General features: G+C 40.6%; 1 protein-coding gene and 1 long non-coding RNA gene across 2 annotated transcripts in view; one reads left to right on the top strand and one right to left on the bottom strand.

Annotated features, from left to right (window-relative positions):
* Positions 1-20,205, bottom strand: part of CORIN (corin, serine peptidase) — a 263,664-nt gene that overhangs the window by 70,886 nt on the left and 172,573 nt on the right. Inside the window, exons 8-10 of the mRNA XM_044224366.1 lie at positions 15,005-15,112; positions 9,582-9,698; positions 5,689-5,784 (exon numbers count right to left, since the gene is read on the bottom strand). Coding sequence (XP_044080301.1) covers positions 5,689-5,784; positions 9,582-9,698; positions 15,005-15,112 — 321 coding nt within the window. The remainder of the gene's footprint in view (positions 1-5,688; positions 5,785-9,581; positions 9,699-15,004; positions 15,113-20,205) is intronic.
* Positions 107-7,770, top strand: LOC122889313. The gene is made up of 3 exons (XR_006380876.1): positions 107-181; positions 786-852; positions 7,681-7,770. It is a non-coding gene; the product is annotated as an uncharacterized LOC122889313 (long non-coding RNA).

Raw genomic sequence — 20,205 nt, 5'->3', positions numbered from 1 at the left:
ACTTCTCATTTTAAAGCACCTGAGGGATTGGAGGAAATTCTGTTTCTAAGGAGCCTGATTAAAAGCCTTCCGGACAAAGTGTACTTATAGTCTCAGTCTGCCGGAAAAGACGTAACCTTGTCAAATGGGCACATTCCTGGCAATGAGTACAGGATGGAAAGAGGAGGAAGACACAGAGGAGGTATGGGGCTGGTTCAGTTTATCATGTCCATTGATTCGTGAACATTTAATATTTAAATCTTTTGATTTCATATTATTAAAAAAAATGCCTATTCCTCATAACAATAAAAACAATGCAAGATGGGTAAAGAAAAAGTTCATCATGTGCCAACAGACTGGGTTTGAATCCTTGCCCGCCTTTCACTGGCTCATGTCTATGTATATAAGCATCTACACACATAGACAGATTTATGTTGGCTTGCTTCTGCCTAAGTAGAACCTTAGCGTTCCTGGTATTCCTCAATTTGCTTTTGCTGCTTAATTATTCATCGTGACTGACTTATAAGTCAGTAGATGGCACTCTAACTCTATTTTTCCTAATTTCTTTAATATAACTTTACCAAAAAATGGGATAATTCACACAGCTCTTTGATGCAGTCTTTTTTCTTGTATATTCTTTTCCTTTCTATCTCTTCCTCTACCACCCTATCAAGTTTTATATGTTTAAATAAATAAAATATATTTAGATGATAAGGAGACCTATCACACGGATATTTTTTCTCTTTGACATGTGGGAACTATATTGCTTTTGATTTGGGATGAGATATAAACTTTCAATGTTTCAGAGCCAAGGAAGATGAGAAAGGATGAAGTTATGATCATACATTATTCTGGAGATCTCTACTGGATGTGGTAAGGGTGATTGAATCCTGTGTTTTATTCCTTCGTGAGGCATTCTTTACAGAGTGTTAAGCAAGATAAACTCTCAACATATGCATCAACCTCAAATTTTATGATTTACAGTATCAGTAAGTTTTTCTATCTTAAGAAGCAGACTCGCTCACTAGCTTGATTTAGGATAGCCACTAGGGGGCAGTTGTGTTACAAGCATGAGGCGGTTTAAGGTTTTGTTTTATTTTGCTTTGTTTTTTGTTTTGTTTTGTTTTTTTTCAATGCATTTTGATGCCCTGTTTAGCACGTGATCCAGAACATAAATGAGGTTTAATAAATATCTGCTGAAAAAAATTATCCTAATGGAGCCTTAATGATATCCCACCTTTCAAAGTCTGAAACCGTGTTTTGTTCAATTCATCCTAAAGATGGGATTGTTAACTAAATGATGTTACATCCTTGCCATGACGCAATACTCTGAAACCACAGGAAATCACGTAGTAAATGATGGTCGCTTACATGAGAAAATGTCGCTTTCAACATCCATTGGCATATACAATATTCTAAGATTCATCTTTGCCTCAAATTCTGTATTTCTCCTTATTATGATTTTTTTTAAAGATTTTATTTATTTGCCAGAGAGAGATCACAGGTAGGTAGAGAGGCAGGCAGAGAGAGAGAGAGAGGGAAGCAGGCTCCCTGCTGAGCAGAGAGCCCAATGTGGGACTCGATCCCAGGATCCTGAGATCATGACCTGAGCCGAAGGCAGCGGCTTAACCCACGGAGCCACCCAGGCGCCCCTCCTTATTATGATTTTTAATAGCTCTTTCATGAGTTTTCTAAGGTGAACACCCTTGTACATACCACTCAGATCAAGAAGTTGAACTCTGCCAAACATCCCAGATGGCCCTCCGTTTACCCTGTCTTCTACCAACCTTCTCCTTTCCTTGCAGAGTAATGACCGAGTTTCATAGTTATCACATCCTTGCTCTGCTTTATAGTTTTATTACCTAAGTGTCTGCTGTACCCTGAATACTACAGTTAAGCCTGCCCATTTTTTAAAACTTGTTTTGTCTTCTAAGTCTCTCAATCTGGGTTTCCCCCTCCATCCTTTTATTTTTAATTAGACTTCAGCCATTGAAGCACTCAGGGATTTGACTGTAGAGTGTGCCAGAGTGTGAGTTTTGCTGACTACCCATTCCTGGGGAACTTAAATATATTCCCCTGCCCTTCCTACTTACTGAACACTGGCAGCTGCGTGCAGAGTGTTAAGTATCTTCCCTTAGGGAAGACTGTAGGTGCTATGGTGTTCTTCCATCAGAAGGTGAAGTATATTTGATTTCTTTCTTTTGGGGGATGGCAGCAGCTGTAGATGCTCAATGTCCTGACCCATTAATTCACCAATGCATGGTACCAAATGGAAACAACTTGTTACCAAATGGTAATATTCTAATTTAATCATTCATTTTTCACTCATTCGTTGGGTAAGCTTTTAGAAAGAGATCATTCCTCTCAACTACCATTTGCTCCCAAGGACTGAAGTCTTTAACCATAATGGTGTTTGGCTTTCTTACCGCACCCCTATACTATTTGCTCCTTCCAAATAGAGATTGCAAGCAGAAGGCAGTAAATTGAGAGGTTGGTAGGAAAGTATTCAAAGAACAAAGCTGTTCATTGCTTCCTCAATGTTGGAGACAAAGAAATGCATGAGCAAACATGTAGAACTAACAGTCAATGGAACACTGAGAGGAACGTGAGAGCCCCTGGGGTATGACAGTCACAGTTGGCTTCATACAGCCATGGCAGTCATGGGCACAGAGAATTGGGGAAAGACACGTGCCCAGGAACTGCTCCTTCCACAGGATTCCCCAGTTGTCTGGATTGTACACTCCCAAGGTGGGCAGTGATGGATTAGTCCCCCACACCAAGGGAGGGGAAACAGCATTCCTGCTCCCACCTGAGGCAAGGATACGTCTGTATTTTGCCTTCCAGCAGGGCATAAAGATGTCAAAGATTCTGGGTCATGAGTGGATGTAGGGCTACTGTGATACTTCACCTATCAGTACACAATGCCATCAGAAATGTGGATTTTAGGGCACCTGGGTGGCTCAGTGAGTTAAGCCTCTGCCTTCAGCTCAGGTCATGATCTCCAGGTCCTGGGATGGAATTCTGCATCGGGCTCTCTGCTTAGCAGGGAGCCTGCTTCCTCCTCTCTCTCTCTGCCTGTCTCTCTGCCTACTTGTGATCTCTCTCTGTCAAATAAATAAATAAATAAATCTTAAAAAAAAAAAAAAAAAAAAAAAGAAGTGTGGTTTTAGGCTTAAAAAACCCAAACAAACGAAACTATAGGCATTTCTCGGAATCCCAGACAAGCCATGGACTTCTCCACTGAAAACTTTGAAAGCTATAAAGACTTTTTCACATTCGGTTTCAGGGATGTTACATACCCTTACAGCCTAGTCATGAACAAACCACTAAAGTGATCATTCTCAGCCTTGGCTACACCTTGGAGTCACCTGGAAATGTAAAAAGTACTGATGCTTGGGTCCCACTCAGTATATCTTCAGGGACCCATAACATTTTATGGTTGGGCAAGAACAAGGGTCTTCAAGGACTAGAATCCCAGCAACTCCAGTAAGAGGCTAACTCCACCAGACAGAATATCCATACTCTTCAAACTCATATTTTTATTAACACGGAGCCAGAGAAAGACAATGCTGTGTAGTTGCACCCTAGAATCTAAGCCACCGTCTCTCCGGTGGTAAAGATCTTCAAATAATCACATTTTCAAGTTCATGAAGTTTTCTGAGAGAAGATGCTACTGGCCCAACTTTACGAGAACCAAGTACACACATACCATCATGAATCTCTTTGAAAGATGAGGAAAAAAAAACACCTGTACATTGGAAGGTGTTCTTAATAACACAGAAGGAATGAGGGACCAATGACCAGCCCAGTGCCTGGCACTCAGAAGAGGGATGAACAAATTTCTGCTGAATAAATATGGAAAGAATCTGGCAAGAACATCTGTGGTGAATGAAGGAGCTGGAGAGACAGTGAGATGCTAGGGGCATTGTTTCGAGTATACTGAAAGAACATAAAGAGAAAACGTAAGAGAATATAGTACCCGTGAGTGGAAAGATGGCGGCGTGTGTTCTCCCACATGGAAAACTTATCTCCAGGAAGGCAGAAATCATGTCTCCCTTCTCTGCCATTAGAGTGCCCAGTGCCCATCCCAGAGCCTGGAACGTTGTTATGCCCGTGGTAAATACCAGTGGACCATGAGCCAGAGTTCTCTTGTGCCTTTCTTTCCACCTTTTTTTTTTTTTTGACAGGTATAGCATAATTTTACATTTTGGGTTTTGACATATTTCAGAAATGGAGAAGCTAAGACAAGATGCACTCAATATTTCTCACCCAAATCGGACACAGGCTAACACTGCCCTTTCAGCTTTTTTTTTTTTAATTTAATACTAAGTGCCATTCCCTGTTGGACAATCCCCGAAACTTTAATAATAAACACATGTCTTTGAGATGACACTGTTCCTGTTCAAAATTGCTCATGCCCAGTTCAAGGTGAAGGAAAGAACGACATCTGGAAAAGTTCCAGAGCAGAATGGGGGATAAAGCAAAGTGTGAAACAATGGACCCAGGACATATAATATACATATACACATAATTATCAAACATACATACACACACAGTTTATGTCTTTAAATCAGTTTAGAGTGAGTAAAGTGTCAGTATGTCTTAATGGTCAGATTAACATCTCTCTCAACTGTTCTTTCATATAGAAGTGGAGAAGGGCTGGGTATCACACTGTTAAATAGTTATAAAGTTTATTATTAAGTGCTCATGAAATTAAACAAAAAAATCCTCTCAGTCAGGTTTTTCATTGGCTGCCTCCCTCACACTCCTGGGGTTCCAGGAGAAGCCGCTATAAGCTCTACAGTGACACACAAAGGTCACTGAGTAAAACTAGGACCAGAATCCTTCAGACGTTCAACTAGGAGATACCCTCAAACTTTTTTGCCAACTGAAACTTGACATATCTGCTTTGAAATTTCAAGCCCTACCTGGAAGAGGAGGCCAAATATTAATTATAAAAAGTGAAAGAAGTGAATCGAGTATGAAAGTGGAGCCCACAAATACGAACTCATTACTAGAAATCAGAGTTTTTCGCGTCTGTCTGATTCATTTTCAACTTCCCACAAGAGCCTACTGAGCCCTATACTTTTCCTGCCCAGTCTCTCTCCCTTAGGAATTCCACCTCCCCCCAAGCTAATTTAGAGTGAGCCAATAGTCTACACCAACATACATAACAGCTACCAGATCTTTCTAGGTCAGCAAAGCTCCTGTAAAGGCGAGAGTAAGTGTTATGAGGAGAACAGACGGCCACAGCTCTCTGCGCTGTTTAGACGAACCTCGTATTTGCTTCTTGGATGAAGTTTCCATTTTTGAAGCTCTGCTTTAAGAGGGAAGGAAGATAGCATCTGCCTGCAGACCGAGCCAAGAAAGTAACAGACGAGCTGATGTTGAAGGGAAAGTAATGGTAATGCTATCAGGCAATTTGGGATTTATAGGCCATTCATAGTGACACATTTGTTTCTGATTTAAGTCAATTAAGACCATTTTGTTTCTTTTCTGCTACCACATGCAACCTTTAAAAAAGAAAAAAGAAATATATATGTATATATGTGTGTGTATATATATATATGCACGTGCGCACACACACACACACACACACACATACTTTTGGAAGGATTCCAGACTTCAATATTTTCCTGTCAATTCCAAAGCAAAAGGCAAAATGCATATCCCGACATGGTGATGGCCCTTGTCAGCTGCTGTACTTACTACAGTTGTTCGGGTCACAGAGGGAGCTGCCACCACATGAATCAAGGCAGGAAGTGTAGAGGCATCTTTGGTCGCCTTCTTGACATGGAGTCTGACCTACAGAGGGGGGAAGGCACACTTGTTTCATCATCTGTGAATTCCTCACACTAGGATTGAAAGCATCAAGGACGTCTTGTGGAGCTGAGGAATGACATAACTTCAATTCCCTTCCAATTTCTCCAAAAATAGTGAACACATGTTAAATATGTAACTTTCTGGATTAATTTTCCTGGCAACTAAATACAGTTATTCCAAAAGGATTCTGTAAGAACAAAGAAATAAGAGGCAAGCTATCCTACAAAAAGGGGCTCTTGTTGCTTTTCATGGGGGGTGAGGGAAGTGTTTTATGTTTACTTGGATGAATAAACTGGATTACAAAAAAAAAAAGTAAGTGATTGGAGAGAAAGGCCAGCATAATGATCTGGAATCTTGAACACCAAACCATATTATTTTAAGGACTCATTTGCATCCAACTCTAGTCTTCCTCATAAGGAAAATGCTTTCCCTAAAAATAAATAGGGCATCGACACCAGTACAGTGAGGATACTTTGTCATGGCGCAAGTCTTGGGCAGCTGCAATCTGTATTTTCTGTATGTGCTTAGAAAGTATCACTGGCCTAGCTGTGATGACCTGAGAATTGGGTTTCTCGTTTCCAAATGAATAAGAGCAGTAGTGTCAGCCTAATGGCTTTTCCTTAAGGTATGTAGAGAGGAAACTGCTTTTCCCATTGATTTCCTGGTCATTTGTCGGTTAAATGGAAAAGGTAATAAATTACTGCTCATTCTCTTTTTAGCTCTTGCCCATTATAGTCAATTACTTTCAGATATGTCACCGGGAATCTAAATAATCTTGTAAGACATTTTTAAGAATAATTAACAGTATGCATATACATATTATCGTTCTCATCTATAACTCTAAGACAATGTTTATTATACTGGACTCTTCCCATTAATGTGCAACAGTATATATTATAGCCTCGAAGAAAAGAGATGCCACTCATGTTTTTGTTTTTTAAATAACATCAGAGTCAAACCATCGTTGCAAGGTAAGCCAGAGTCAATTCCACGAGTTTCATCTCTCTCTTTTTTTTTTTTAAATTTGGAAATATTTATTTCTATTCATTTTTTTAAATTTCTTTTCAGCGTAACAGTATTCATTGTTTTTGCACCACACCCAGTGCTCCATGCAGTAAGTGCCCGCCCTAATACCCACCACCTAGTATCTCTTAAATAATTTTAATAAGACGCCATGCATTCATTATTTCAGCAGCTATTGAGTGTCTGCTGTGTGACAAGCTTCTGTGACCAGCTGTACAATGAAGCATTAAAAGATGAAAGAAGTGAAATGGCTTATATTCTAATTTGAGGGATGGACATGGCCAGAGAACCTTACCATGCTGTGTGATCATTGTGCCACTGAAGGCATATGTAAGGCAACAGAAGCAGACTAGGACAGTACAGGGAGAGCTTCTTGAAGAAGGAGTTCTTAAGGCAGCTGGGTTAAGTTGGCATAAGAAGGTAGAATGGGTTTCCCAAGCAGACAGTAGAATATGCAAAGGCTGGAGCAGAGAGCATAGGTTGGCCTCACTGTAGCCTCAGGGAAGCTCTAAGGGAAGGTTGAGAGCAGAGCCTGAGGGCTGTAATGGCCTGAATCTTGGACTGGGCCCAAAGTCTTGGGTGGCTCTTATTTCCCTCCCCAACCTCTCCAGCAGAGCCAGCCTGGGCTTACTGGTGGCAATATTCTGAAGTAGTAAGTACCCTCCCCCCCTTCACTCCGGAACTTAATCATAGTGGCCTTCTCCCGGTACCTTCCGTATGTCTTCTCCTTTCCTCCCTCGAACCTTTGACCAAGCAGTTCCCTGTGCCTGAAATGCTTTTTTTCCAGTCCCACTTTCCCTTATTAAGTCAACTCCACTCATTCTTCAGATTTTTGTGCCAACATCTCTTCCTCAGGGAACCTTTCCTGATGCCTTGGATAAGACCATGCATCTCATATATGGCACGGAGCTCCCTGAATCTTCCCTCATGGCCTGCGTCACTCCATGGTGAGACAATGACTTGCACAGTAATTTCCATCATGCCAGTCTTGCCCAGGAGCCTGCAACCTCCATAAGGAGTTTCACTTGCCACAAATTCCCCCGTGGTTAACCACCTATGAGTGCCATGACATTCATTTATTAAGTTAAATGCATTTGATTAAGTAATATAAAGATGATAAAATCTGACTTTTGTTCCATTTCATCACATGACCTTCTTGCATCTCACATATGTAAGGAAATACTTTATAAATCTCGCCATTGCATAGGGAAGAATCCAAGATTATTTCAAACAGAGATGAATTATGTAGAAAGAAAGAACAATTTGATCCAAAGGGAGGTGCTTGGCTGATAGGCACATAATAACTCATGGCTAGAAAGGAATCTGCTTCTGAATTTTAAAACTGGTAAAACAAAGCACTCTTTATCAGATGCTTAGGTATTAAATCTGTGATTAAAAGTGCCTCCCTTTAGGACTGGAATGCTTTTTCCCTAAAGCAATTCTAATGATCAGTGTTTATTAAGACAAAACTACTGTAACCACAGGTGACCAATCTCATTGGCCAATTTGTGATATGACCAGCCCAAGACATGTTTGAACACAACAGCCACGTAATAAGAGCTCCCATTTCTAGAGTGTTCCCCACAAGTCAGCTCTGTGACTCTAAATTTGCAGGCACTGAACCTGAGACCCAACAGAGCTCAGGTACCAGCCTAAAGTGAACCAGGGAGCAGAAATGGTGCCTGAACCCAGGGAGCTGGGCCCCAATGGCCACCTTCTTAATGACTAGGCTATGCTGGTGAGGGGCTAGGTCACATATAAACAAACATAGTGATTTGTCAGTCAAGGGGTATTCCTACCAGCCCTGTGCTGAGAAATGCTTTGACACAAAGTGAAGCTTCAAACAATCAGTGAGGATCTTTCTTCTCTGAGAGACATAGACATTTAAAAAAACAACTTATCTGATTTACGTTTTCTTCTTGATTTTCACAGATGACATCAGCGACCCTTCCCAAGTGTCACAAAGTACATGGTTCTGTCATGTGAGACATGGAACTGCTTCTTTGTGATGAATCACTAAACTCTACTCCTGAAACCAATACTACTGGAACTTAAATAAAAACTTGAAATAAAAAAATAAAATGGCACTGGGGCATCTGGGTGTCTCAGTCAATTAAGCCTCAGCCTATGGCTCAGGTCACAATCTCAGGGTTCTGGGATCGAGCCCCGCATCAGGCTCCTTGCTCAGTGGGGAGCCTGCTTCTCCCTCTAACCCTCACACCTCTCATGCTCTCTCTCTCTCTCTCTCTCTCTCTCAAATAAATAAATAAAATATTTTTAAAAAATAAGTAAAAATGACACTGCCAGGCAAAAGAAAAAGAAGAAGAAAAGAAATAAAAGAAAAAGGAAGCGCTTCTCTGAACACGGTTATTTTAAAAGGCTTTCTCATTTAATTTCCAGAAGCCAATTCCTCCTAATTGGAACCTAATCTAACTTAATGGAATACTGTGCAATCAGCTTTTCCTTTATCATCGTGTTGACCTTCCCCATAACCCTTAACCGAATCTCCCACTCTGTGTAAGCGTTCAGCCCCCATCATCTACCCTGGGGAATGACTGTTCGCGTACGATGCTCCAGAATTCTATTCACAAGAAAGGCTTTTGGGGTGGGCCAGCGCTGTGAGGAGCTCCGCACCAGGCAATCTGGAAGGATGTATAGGGGAATCCCACGTGAGCATGAGATCACCGCCAAGGCTTTGCTTGGTTCCCCAGGAAAGGTGGCAGGAAGGAATGCACGGGGTAGGGACGCATACTTACTCTGGCTACAGTTCTCCTCGTCCGAGCCGTCCCTGCAGTCCTCGTCCCCGTCGCACTGGAAGGTGCTGGGGATACACTGTCCGCTCCGGCACTCGGCCAGACCCTGGCTGTGACAGGCTGTGGAAAGCCAGAACAGTGGTCAGTGCACCGCCTCGTCCTTCTTGGCCTCTGGGTATAGATGGTGCCCACTTGTGTGGCATCACCAAGAAAGGAAGTGTTCTAAGTATCTGTGTGGGCTGCGTAAGTGAAGCACTGTGCCATCGGTGTGTTTCAGTCCAAGTGTTTCTGGAATGGCAAGTATTCTTTCTGGGCTCCCCCTTGCCTTATTAAAGGACACTTCCTAAAAATTCACTTTTTCTTGATAAGGCACAACAAGAAATTGTGTTAATGATGTTAATGATCTGTAGATTTACTGTGCATAGAAAAGCTGTAATTTTATTAAAGGCTTGTTATACGGTAAGAACTATGCTGGGAGTGGTACGGATCTAATCTCAAATCCTCATAACAGACTTGCAAAATTGATATTATCAACCTGCTTTAGAATAAGGAAATTAAAGTCTAAAGAGTTTAGCGTCTGTCTCAGAGTCACAAGGCTGTGAAAAGCTGGCGCCAGAATGTGAAGGCAAGCATGTCTGACTCTAAGCCCAAACATTTCATTTTATTCCAGCCCTATCTAAGAGGCCAATAAAATGACACGTGCAAAAGCACTTGCATAGTATCCTGCACACAATAAACACCTTACTTCAAAGCTTGCTTACGGCATTTGACATTTGAATGGGAGGGTCTAGTGGCCACTCACCTTCCATTCCCGAAGGTTGACTCAGTTTTATCCCTATTGTCCTTTGGAGCATCAGAAACCCATGTATCTTGTGGCCTCAGCCTTCCCTGTTGCGGTCTAATATTAAAGCTCCTTATGCTCGCACCAAGGCTCAACACCAGCATCGTCATACTTGAGCACCACGCCCTTGCTTTCCCACGATCCCCCAAGACACAGCCCACTCTGTCCCACTATGACCACCAACAAGGACTCAAGTGATATTTCCAGTTCCAGCTCAATTCAGGATGGGGAGAGTTGGGCATTGCATTTGCTAATGAATTTATATGACTTTTCCTATGTCAAAATAAAAACTATGCAACCCACATTTCAATTTTTGCCTCAAATTATAGGCAAGTCACATATTCAGTCTCGTATGTATCAACTTTGTTGACTCTTATTAGACAGCAAAAGATGGAATAAAAACTTAAATTAGTGTGAATATGCATAAAACACATCATATTAGCTCCTTGAGGTCAATATTGCTCTCTTTTAACATCTAACTTCAAGATTCAGGGCTGTTTACTCACCCAGAAACACGACAGCCCGTAAAGTTATAATTATTGTTGTGCACTCCATGAGCCACAAAGGCTTTCTTCTCTCTGGCAATTCTCTCCATGTTCTCCCACAAATGGGGCCCGAGAACATGTTTCGGGGCTCCTGCAAGGAAACCTAACTGCTCATATATACTTTGCAGGAAAAAAGTCTCCCAATCTTTGGTAAGAACACCGCTTTGGACAAAGTCACAGATCCAGAAAGGAGGTGTGTGGCCAGTGATGGGGAGAAACAGACACCTGCTTGGCCAGAGCAGCCAAAATAAGCTTGGAGTTGTGGGGAGAGACATGTGGAAGCCAGATACATGGCATTCTTCATCACACCACTTAATTATTATCTTTATAGACTAGAGCCAAAGTATGACCATCTTCCGTTTGAATGCCAGACATTGTATTTGTCTAACGAGGCAGCAATGAAAAGATAAGCAAATGGAAACCATCAGGGCACTCACAGCAGTTGACTTCGTCAGACTTATCCACACAGTCATGGTCACCGTCACACACCCACTCTATTGCGATGCAGCGCCCATCTCCACAGCGGTGCTCCCTGCTGGGACTGCAATCTGGAGACAAGAGAAACTCGTGGGGATGTGGAGAACCAGCATGACAAACATTTAGAACAGCATGACTCATAGGTCCAGCTGGAGATCCGATACCCTCAACCCTTTTTCCAGGATGGATCTGAAACAGTCAAGCCACTTCTACACAGGCATGTGACCCACTGGCCACCATCTCTACGGCGTAAGACCAGCTTTCTGAGGACCCACAGTTTGTTCCTGTCTTTCTTTGTTTTGTTTAGTTGTTGTTTTCTTTCCCTATGAAAAATGCTTGATTTTTATGTTGGTTAAAATAAACAGAACTGTGATATAAGACTCACAATGTAGATAGCTGATTTGATGAACCTGTGACAACCCTACCATGCTTCTAAGAATTGTAACCTAACTCTTTATGGTAAACTGGGAAGGCAGATTATCTCCAGTCCTCTTGACCCTAAGCTTGGGCTTTCTGTCAAACTACCTTAAGATACACTCGTATTGGGAAAAACTGCTGGGTAAAAAATAGTTAATTTTTTTTCATGATTCTTTTTATCCTGGATTTAACCTCCTCCCCAAACTATACATTCCTGGAGAAAAAAGGGAATTAAGTGATGTTTCTCCTCACAAAGAGCAGGGTCTATAGGATTCTTTACCATGAGACATGGAATAACCTTGATATAAATAACCCTTCAAAAGATATGTGTGAATAGCCAAACTTGGAAAGAGTTCATCGACAGATGAAGGGATAAAGAAGATGTGGTGTAATCAGAAAGGATGAATATCCAACCTTTGTATCAACATGGACGGGACTGGAGGAGATGATGCTGAGTGAAATAAGTCAAGCAGAGAGAGTCAATTATCACAAGGTTTCACTTATTTGTGGAGCATAACAAATAACACAGAGGACATGGGGAGATGGAGAGGAGAAGGGAGTTGGGGGAAATTGGAGGGGGAGGAGAACCATGAGAGACTATAGACTCTGAAAAACAATCTGAGGGTTTTGAAGGGGCAGGGGGTGGGAGGCTGGGGGAGCCTGGTGCTGGGTATTAAGGAGGGCACGGATTGCATGAAGTACTGGGTGTGGTGCATAAACAATGAATTCTGTTACACTGAAAAGAAATTAAATTAAAAAAAAAAGATGTGGGGTATATACACAGTGAGATATTACTCAGCCATCAGAAAGGATGAATACTTACCATTTACATCATGTGAATGGAACTGAGCGAAATAGGTCAATCAGAGAAAGACAAATTATATGGTTTCACTCATATGTGGAATATAAGAAATAGTGCAGAGGATCACAGGGGGAAGCGGGGGGAGATGAAAGGGAAGTCATCCGAGAGGGAGAAAAACCATGAGAAACTCTTAGCTATAGGAAACAAACTGAGGGCCGCTGGAGGGGGGTGGGTGAGAGGACAGGGTGACTGGGCGATGGGCATCAAGGAGGGCAACTCATGAATCACTGAACACTTACATCTGAAACTAATGATGTACTACATGTTGGTTAATGGAATCTAAATTTAAAAAGTAAAAATAGGGATGCCTGGGTGGCTCAGTGGGTTAAGCCTCTGCCTTTGGCTCAGGTCATGATCTCAGGGTCCTGGGATCGAGTCCCACATCGGGCTCTCTGCTCAGTGGGGAGCCTGCTTCCCTCTCTCTCTCTGTGCCTGCCTCTCTGCCTACTTGTGATCTCTTTCTCTGTCAAATAAATAAATAAAAATCTTTTAAAAAAAAGTAAAAATAAATAAAAGATATGTGTGGATTCATGGATGACAGATTCAATACTGGAGAACTATCATGAGTATCCGTGAGCAGCGCCACTGTCACTGACAGAGTCACGGAGCGATCACGGATCTGAGAAGGCATAGTGACCCAATCAAGTAAGGTATATGGAAGACGGACTGCAGAGAAAAGACCCAATAGATGGGATGCCTGCAGAAACCAGAAGAACCAGCACAATGCTCTCAGCCTGCTAACAATGGGTAGTTGGGGCAGAGACTGGTCTAAGGGAAAGCTGTAATCCTTACCAGGGTATTGGGCATATGCACCTTTAGATCACACCCCTACTATCTTCAGAGGAAATATGTTGAGTGGTAAGACCATTCTTCTTCACACAGTAACTGTACCCTGGCCCTCTCCACTGACCTGTCCAAGCACCAAGCTACACTCGAGCCCTCCACCCCATGCCCCCACATTTTCCCTCTCTTTTCTCCAGTGAGCTCACTGGTCAAAGGAGGGTCTGTCTGAATTAGATCAATTTACAAGACCTCTTCCAACTATAAATCCTGTGATGTATACAATGAAAACTGCTTCTCACTCTTTGTTCCCTCATTATTCAGTCTCGGAAGGCAATCTGTATCTATCTGGTGACTTGTGAGATGATTTGTACATATACAAATTTCCAGTATTTTTACGGATACAGTGAGGAGCAGCTGGACAGCGACTTCTAGAAACGACCTAGTTTCCCAGTATGGGGCCATTTCTGACACTTGCCACTCTGAAGCATTCCTCTGACCCTTCCCCAACACCCACTTCAATATTCTCTAATTACTAAATATTATTTCACATCATTTTTCCAGGGTACCTCCTCATCTTAGCTTGTCTTTCTGTTCATATCACAAAGTCCTCATGTCACTCAATAATACAAGACCTAAAAATTCTAAAGGTAACCACAAATCAAAAAGGTAAATACACAAAAGGAATGTTGCTGCTTTTAATGCATGAAATGCCATTCACAACTGAACACAGCTTTTTAAATAGCAGGTCCATTCTTTTATTTATTAAGATATAATGGACATAGAACACTGTGTGTGTTTATGTTAAGTGAGATAAGTCAAAGAAAAAGATAAATACTATGTGACAGCATTTATATGTGGAATCTTCAAAAGTCAAATCTGTAAAAACAAGGAGTGGAAAGGTAGTTACCAGGGTCTGGGGTGAATTAGGAAGATGTTATTTATAGGTATAAACATGTAGCTAGTAGGTAGGTTCATTGTTTACAAGATCAGATCAGATTGTGTACATAAAATAAATGTGCTTGTCCTAACCCTAGGTGTCAGTTCTACAGAAGTCGTCCCTGCCCTGCTAGGCTATCAGTTAAAGGAGGGGTCCTTGTTTGCATATAATAAAGGGATCAGCCACACGACAATTTATCTGTCCTCAAAGTTTTGCTCAAGAGCTCAAAATCTAAACGTGGTTAGAGCCACTGACTCTAACCAAAGAAGAAACAGAACATCCTCAAGGAGAAAAATTTATGAACATGTTAACAATTCTTACCCGTCTTTCCACCCTACTTCTTAAGCATTTCCTTATTACGACTTTATGTAAGAAATATGACATTGACACGTAAGACATGACTAAGACTAGCAATTGAAAAAACCTCCTCTTTCTAAAAATTAAGAAACCAACCATTTTGTCATTTACTCTGCGAACCACATTAACAAACAATGAGCTACGGGTTCTGCATTACACATTTTTGTAAGTTTCAGTGAAAACCTTTAGGGGAACAATGCTACTTACCACAGTTCTGCTCATCACTCAGGTCCCCGCAGTCATCGTATCCATCACACACGAGGCTAGAATTGAGGCACTTGCCCGTGTGACAGTGGAACATATTCTCACTGCAATCTGCACAGAAGAGAAGCCACCGATGTGTCATCAGTAGAACAGGGTGTTATCATGGTTCTTCACTGAACAAAAGCGTATCATGGGAGGCAAATCATAATGGTAACCAGGTCCACATCTATTCTTACCAGCGAGTAGACTGTGGTACAGAGAGAGCCAAGGTCTTGCTCAAGCTCACTTAATAAGTGACTGCACTGACAGGACTAGGACCTTCTGGCTTCCAAGCTGATACTTCTATCACTATCTGAAGGTCTTTATCTGAGACCCAGCTTATGTTACCCAAAACTCCTTTATAGTCAAATATGAGCACAGAAACTCAAGAGTCACCATAGTTCCTAATGAGTTTCATGTTCATTCAGAATGAATGACTTTTTTTTAATACTTAAGTCATGTTCATTTTATTAAGTCAAAACATTGAGACTTTAAATCTAAAAGATGCTTATTTTTGCTACTATTAAATTCTGTCATATATATATATATTTTATTAACATATAATGTATTATTTTTTTCAGGAGTATAGATCTGTGATTCTTCAGTCTTCTACAATTCACAGCCCTCACCATAGCACATACCCTCCCCAATGTCCATCCCCAGAATGAATGACTTTAAATAGAAGGTGAGTAGTTATTTCCTTGAAATGTTTCCTTTAAAATTAAAGTCTGGGGGCACCTGGGTGGCTCAGTGGGTTAAAGCCTCTGCCTTTGGCTCAGGTCATGATCTCAGGGTCCTGGGACTGAGCCCCGCATCAGGCTCTCCACACAGCAGGGAGCCTGCTCCCCCCGACCCCTGCCCGCCTGCCTCTCTGCCTACTTGTGATCTCTGTCTGTCCAATAAATAAATAAAATCTTTTAAAAAAATAAAAATAAATAAAATGAAGTGAAAGTCTGGTTTTGTCAATGATAAGCATAAAAAGAGATGAGAGAAAACATTAGTGAGATGATGAGGTTGCTATTTTCAAGCAAGTATCACTTAAGTCAATTGAGTGGTTCATAACAGGACCTTCAAATAAGCAATACCGGACTACATTACAGTGGCAAGATAAGACGAAGTGATATGCAATCTCAAGAAGCTTAAGGTTTAATATGGAAGTAAGCAACATGAGACAGAATTTTAATAAGATATATCTTGTACTTGGGTATCCTGGTTCTGTCATCTACCAGCTGTGGGAACTTGAGTGTATTAATTAAAATCCGAGTCTGTGAATTGATTTATGAAATTAAGATAAGGTCAATTATTTAAAAGGGTTCAGGGGAAGAGATTAATAAAAGCATGTAATGTAAATGAATATGTGTAAGATGCCAACACAATTCAATGGAAACATGATCCTCTTCAACAAATGGTGTTGGGACAATTGCAAAGTCTGGCTTTTACCTCAAACTGTACATTAAAATTATCTCAAAGTGGATCACAGATTTCAATGTAAGAGTTAAAATTATGAAGCCTCAAGAAAAAAAGTAGGAAAAAAATCTTTTTGACCCTGGAAGAACTCTTGGATGTAACAAATTTTCAGATACAACAAAAAAAGCACAAGCCATTAAAAAAATAATAATAAGTGGAGTTTATTAAAAAAAATAACACATTTGTAGGATGCCTGTGTGGCTCAGTAGGTTGAGCATCTATCTGCCTTTGGCTCAGGTCGTGATCCCAGGATCTTGGGATCAAGTCCCTCATGGAGCTCCTTACTCAGCGGGGATCTTGCTTCTCCCTCTGCCTGACCTACCCCCTACTTGTGCTCTCTCTCTCTCTCTGACAAAGAAATAAAATCTTAAGAAAAAAAAAAAGAAATATATTAGTGCCTTAAAAGATACTATTAAGAAAATGAAAAGACAAGCCTCATACTGAAATAAGTATTGCAAGTCACGTATCTGGTAAAGGACTTACATCCAGAACAGATACAGGACCCCCACACTCTATAATAAGACAACTCAATTACAGACACACAAAAGAGTTGAATAGAAAATCTTCCCAGAAGACATCAAATAGCTAATAAACACATAAAAAGGTGCTCAATATAATTAGTCATTAAGGAAATGCAAATTAAAACCACAATGAGGTACTATTACACATCGCCTAAGATGACTATAATAATGATTTTTGAAAAAAAAAAAACAGAAAATACCAAGTATTGGCAAGGATTTTGAGAAACTGAAGCTGTTATATATAGTTGGTAGAGATGTAAAATAATAAGGCCACATTAGAAAGCAGTACAGCGGCTTTTCATAAAGTTAACTATAACCTTATCATACAATTTATGAATTCCCATCCTTAGAAATCTACCCAAGAGGAATGAAACATAAATATACACAAAGACTTGCATGTAAACGTTCCTAGTAGCATTATTTATGATAACCAAAGACTAGGAACAATCCAAATGCTCACCAGCTGGTGAATGAATAGTCAAGATATAAAATACTAGACATGATTAAATACTATCCACCAATTAAAAGCATCACACTATGGGTATATGTGTCAACACAGATGAACCTCAAAACCATTATGCCAAATAAAAGAAACCAGATACAAAGACTACATATTGTGTGATCCATTTATGAAATTTCTGGAAAAAGAAAACTTATGGAGACAGAAATCAAAGCAGTGGTTATCTGTGGCAGTGGGGACTGACCACAAATAGGTGGGGGAAATTTGTGGGGAGATGAAGAAGTTCTAGAAGTAGACTGTGGTAATGGTCATACAACCCTATAAGTTTACTAAAAATCAATGGGATAACATATGTTATGGAAATTGTACCTCAATAAAACTTTTAAAATGTTTAAACTAGTATGTGTAAAGAAGTCTGCATTTAATAGAAATAAGATTTCTTGAATGTATTGTTTTCTCTTATTTAAAGTAAATTAAGTTTAATGATCAATAGTCCAGTCTCCTAAATTCTAGCTGATTGTCTCTCCTCAAACGTTTAAGTCTGCATCTCCTATGACTGGTGATCAGTACCTCTTCACTATAAATGTTCCAAACCCTATAGTAATTCCTTATTAAAATTCTTGGGCATTGATCAGTTAAACTGTTAGCCACATGCATCAAAATATTTATTACTCATATGAATCATAAATTTCTATTTCCTGAAGCGTCCTTCTAACAAACTACTTAAGTACTTTTAGAATCACATCATTTTAGAAGTCTAACGAGCCTTAGGGACCATCTGTTTAGTGCCTACATTAAAAGCGTGTGTATGCAACAACACACACATGTACCTACACATATGCTCACATACATACGCAAAACTTTGTAAGTACTTGTAATTTTTTTTCCAATATATTTATTTTCAGAAAAACAGTATTCATTATTTTTTCACCACACCCAGTGCTCCATGCAAGCTGTGCCCTCTATAATACCCACCACCTGGTACCCCAACCTCCCACCCCCCCGCCACTTCAAACCCCTCAGATTGTTTTTCAGAGTCCATAGTCTCTCATGGTTCATCTCCCCTTCCAATTTACCCAAAAGCACATACCCTCCCCAATGTCCATAACCCTACCCCCCTTCTCCCAACCCCCCTCCCCCCAGCAACCCACAGTTTGTTTCGTGAGATTAAGAGTCACTTATGGTTTGTCTCCCTCCCTATCCCATCTTGTTTCATGGATTCTTCTCCTACCCACTTAAGCCCCCATGTTGCATCACTACTCCCTCATATCAGGGAGATCATATGATAGTTGTCTTTCTCCGCTTGACTTATTTCGCTAAGCATGATATGCTCTAGTTCCATCCATGTTGTCGCAAATGGCAAGATTTCGTTTCTTTTGATGGCTGCATAGTATTCCATTGTGTATATATACCACATCTTCTTGATCCATTCATCTGTTGATGGACATCTAGGTTCTTTCCATAGTTTGGCTATTGTGGACATTGCTGCTATAAACATTCGGGTGCACGTGCCCCTTTGGATCACTACGTTTGTATCTTTAGGGTAAATTCCCAGTAGTGCAATTGCTGGGTCATAGGGCAGTTCTATTTTCAACATTTTGAGGAACCTCCATGCTGTTTTCCAGAGTGGTTGCACCAGCTTGCATTTCCACCAACAGTGTAGGAGGGTTCCCCTTTCTCCGCATCCTCGCCAGCATCTGTCATTTCCTGACTTGTTGATTTTAGCCATTCTGACTGGTGTGAGGTGATATCTCATTGTGGTTTTGATTTGTATTTCCCTGATGCCGAGTGATATGGAGCACTTTTTCATGTGTCTGTTGGCCATCTGGATGTCTTCTTTGCAGAAACATCTGTTCATGTCCTCTGCCCATTTCTTGATTGGATTATTTGTTCTTTGGGTGTTGAGTTTGCTAAGTTCTTTATAGATTTTGGACACTAGTCCTTTATCTGATATGTCGTTTGCAAATATCTTCTCCCATTCTGTCAGTTGTCTTTTGGTTTTGTTAACTGTTTCCTTTGCTGTGCAAAAGCTTTTGATTTTGATGAAATCCCAAAAGTTCATTTTTGCCCTTGCTTCTCTTGCCTTTGGCGATGTTCCTAGGAAGATGTTGCTGCGGCTGAGGTCGAAGAGGTTGCTGCCTGTGTTCTCCTCAAGGATTTTGATGGATTCCTTTCTCACATTGAGGTCCTTAATCCATTTTGAATCTATTTTTGTGTGTGGTGTAAGGAAATGGTCCAATTTCATTTTTCTGCACGTGGCTGTCCAATTTTCCCAACACCATTTATTGAAGAGGCTGTCTTTTTTCCATTGGACATTCTTTCCTGCTTTGTCGAAGATTAGTTGACCATAGAGTTGAGGGTCTATTTCTGGGCTCTCTATTCTGTTCCATTGGTCTATGTGTCTGTTTTTGTGCCAGTACCATGCTGTCTTGATGATGACAGCTTTGTAATAAAGCTTGAAGTCCGGAATTGTGATGCCACCAACTTTGGCTTTGTTTTTCAATATCCCCTTGGCTATTTGAGGTCTTTTCTGGTTCCATATAAATTTTAAAATTATTTGTTCCATTTCTTTGAAAAAGATGGATGGTACTTTGATAGGAATTGCATTAAATGTGTAGATTGCTTTAGGTAGCATAGACATTTTCACAATATTTATTCTTCCAATCCAGGAGCATGGAACATTTTTCCATTTCTTTGTGTCTTCCTCAATTTCTTTC

This window comes from Neovison vison, chromosome 11, assembly GCF_020171115.1.
Source record: "Neovison vison isolate M4711 chromosome 11, ASM_NN_V1, whole genome shotgun sequence".
NCBI classification, from domain to species: Eukaryota; Metazoa; Chordata; class Mammalia; order Carnivora; family Mustelidae; genus Neogale; species Neogale vison.
This window is presented reverse-complemented; position numbering and strand designations above follow the sequence as displayed.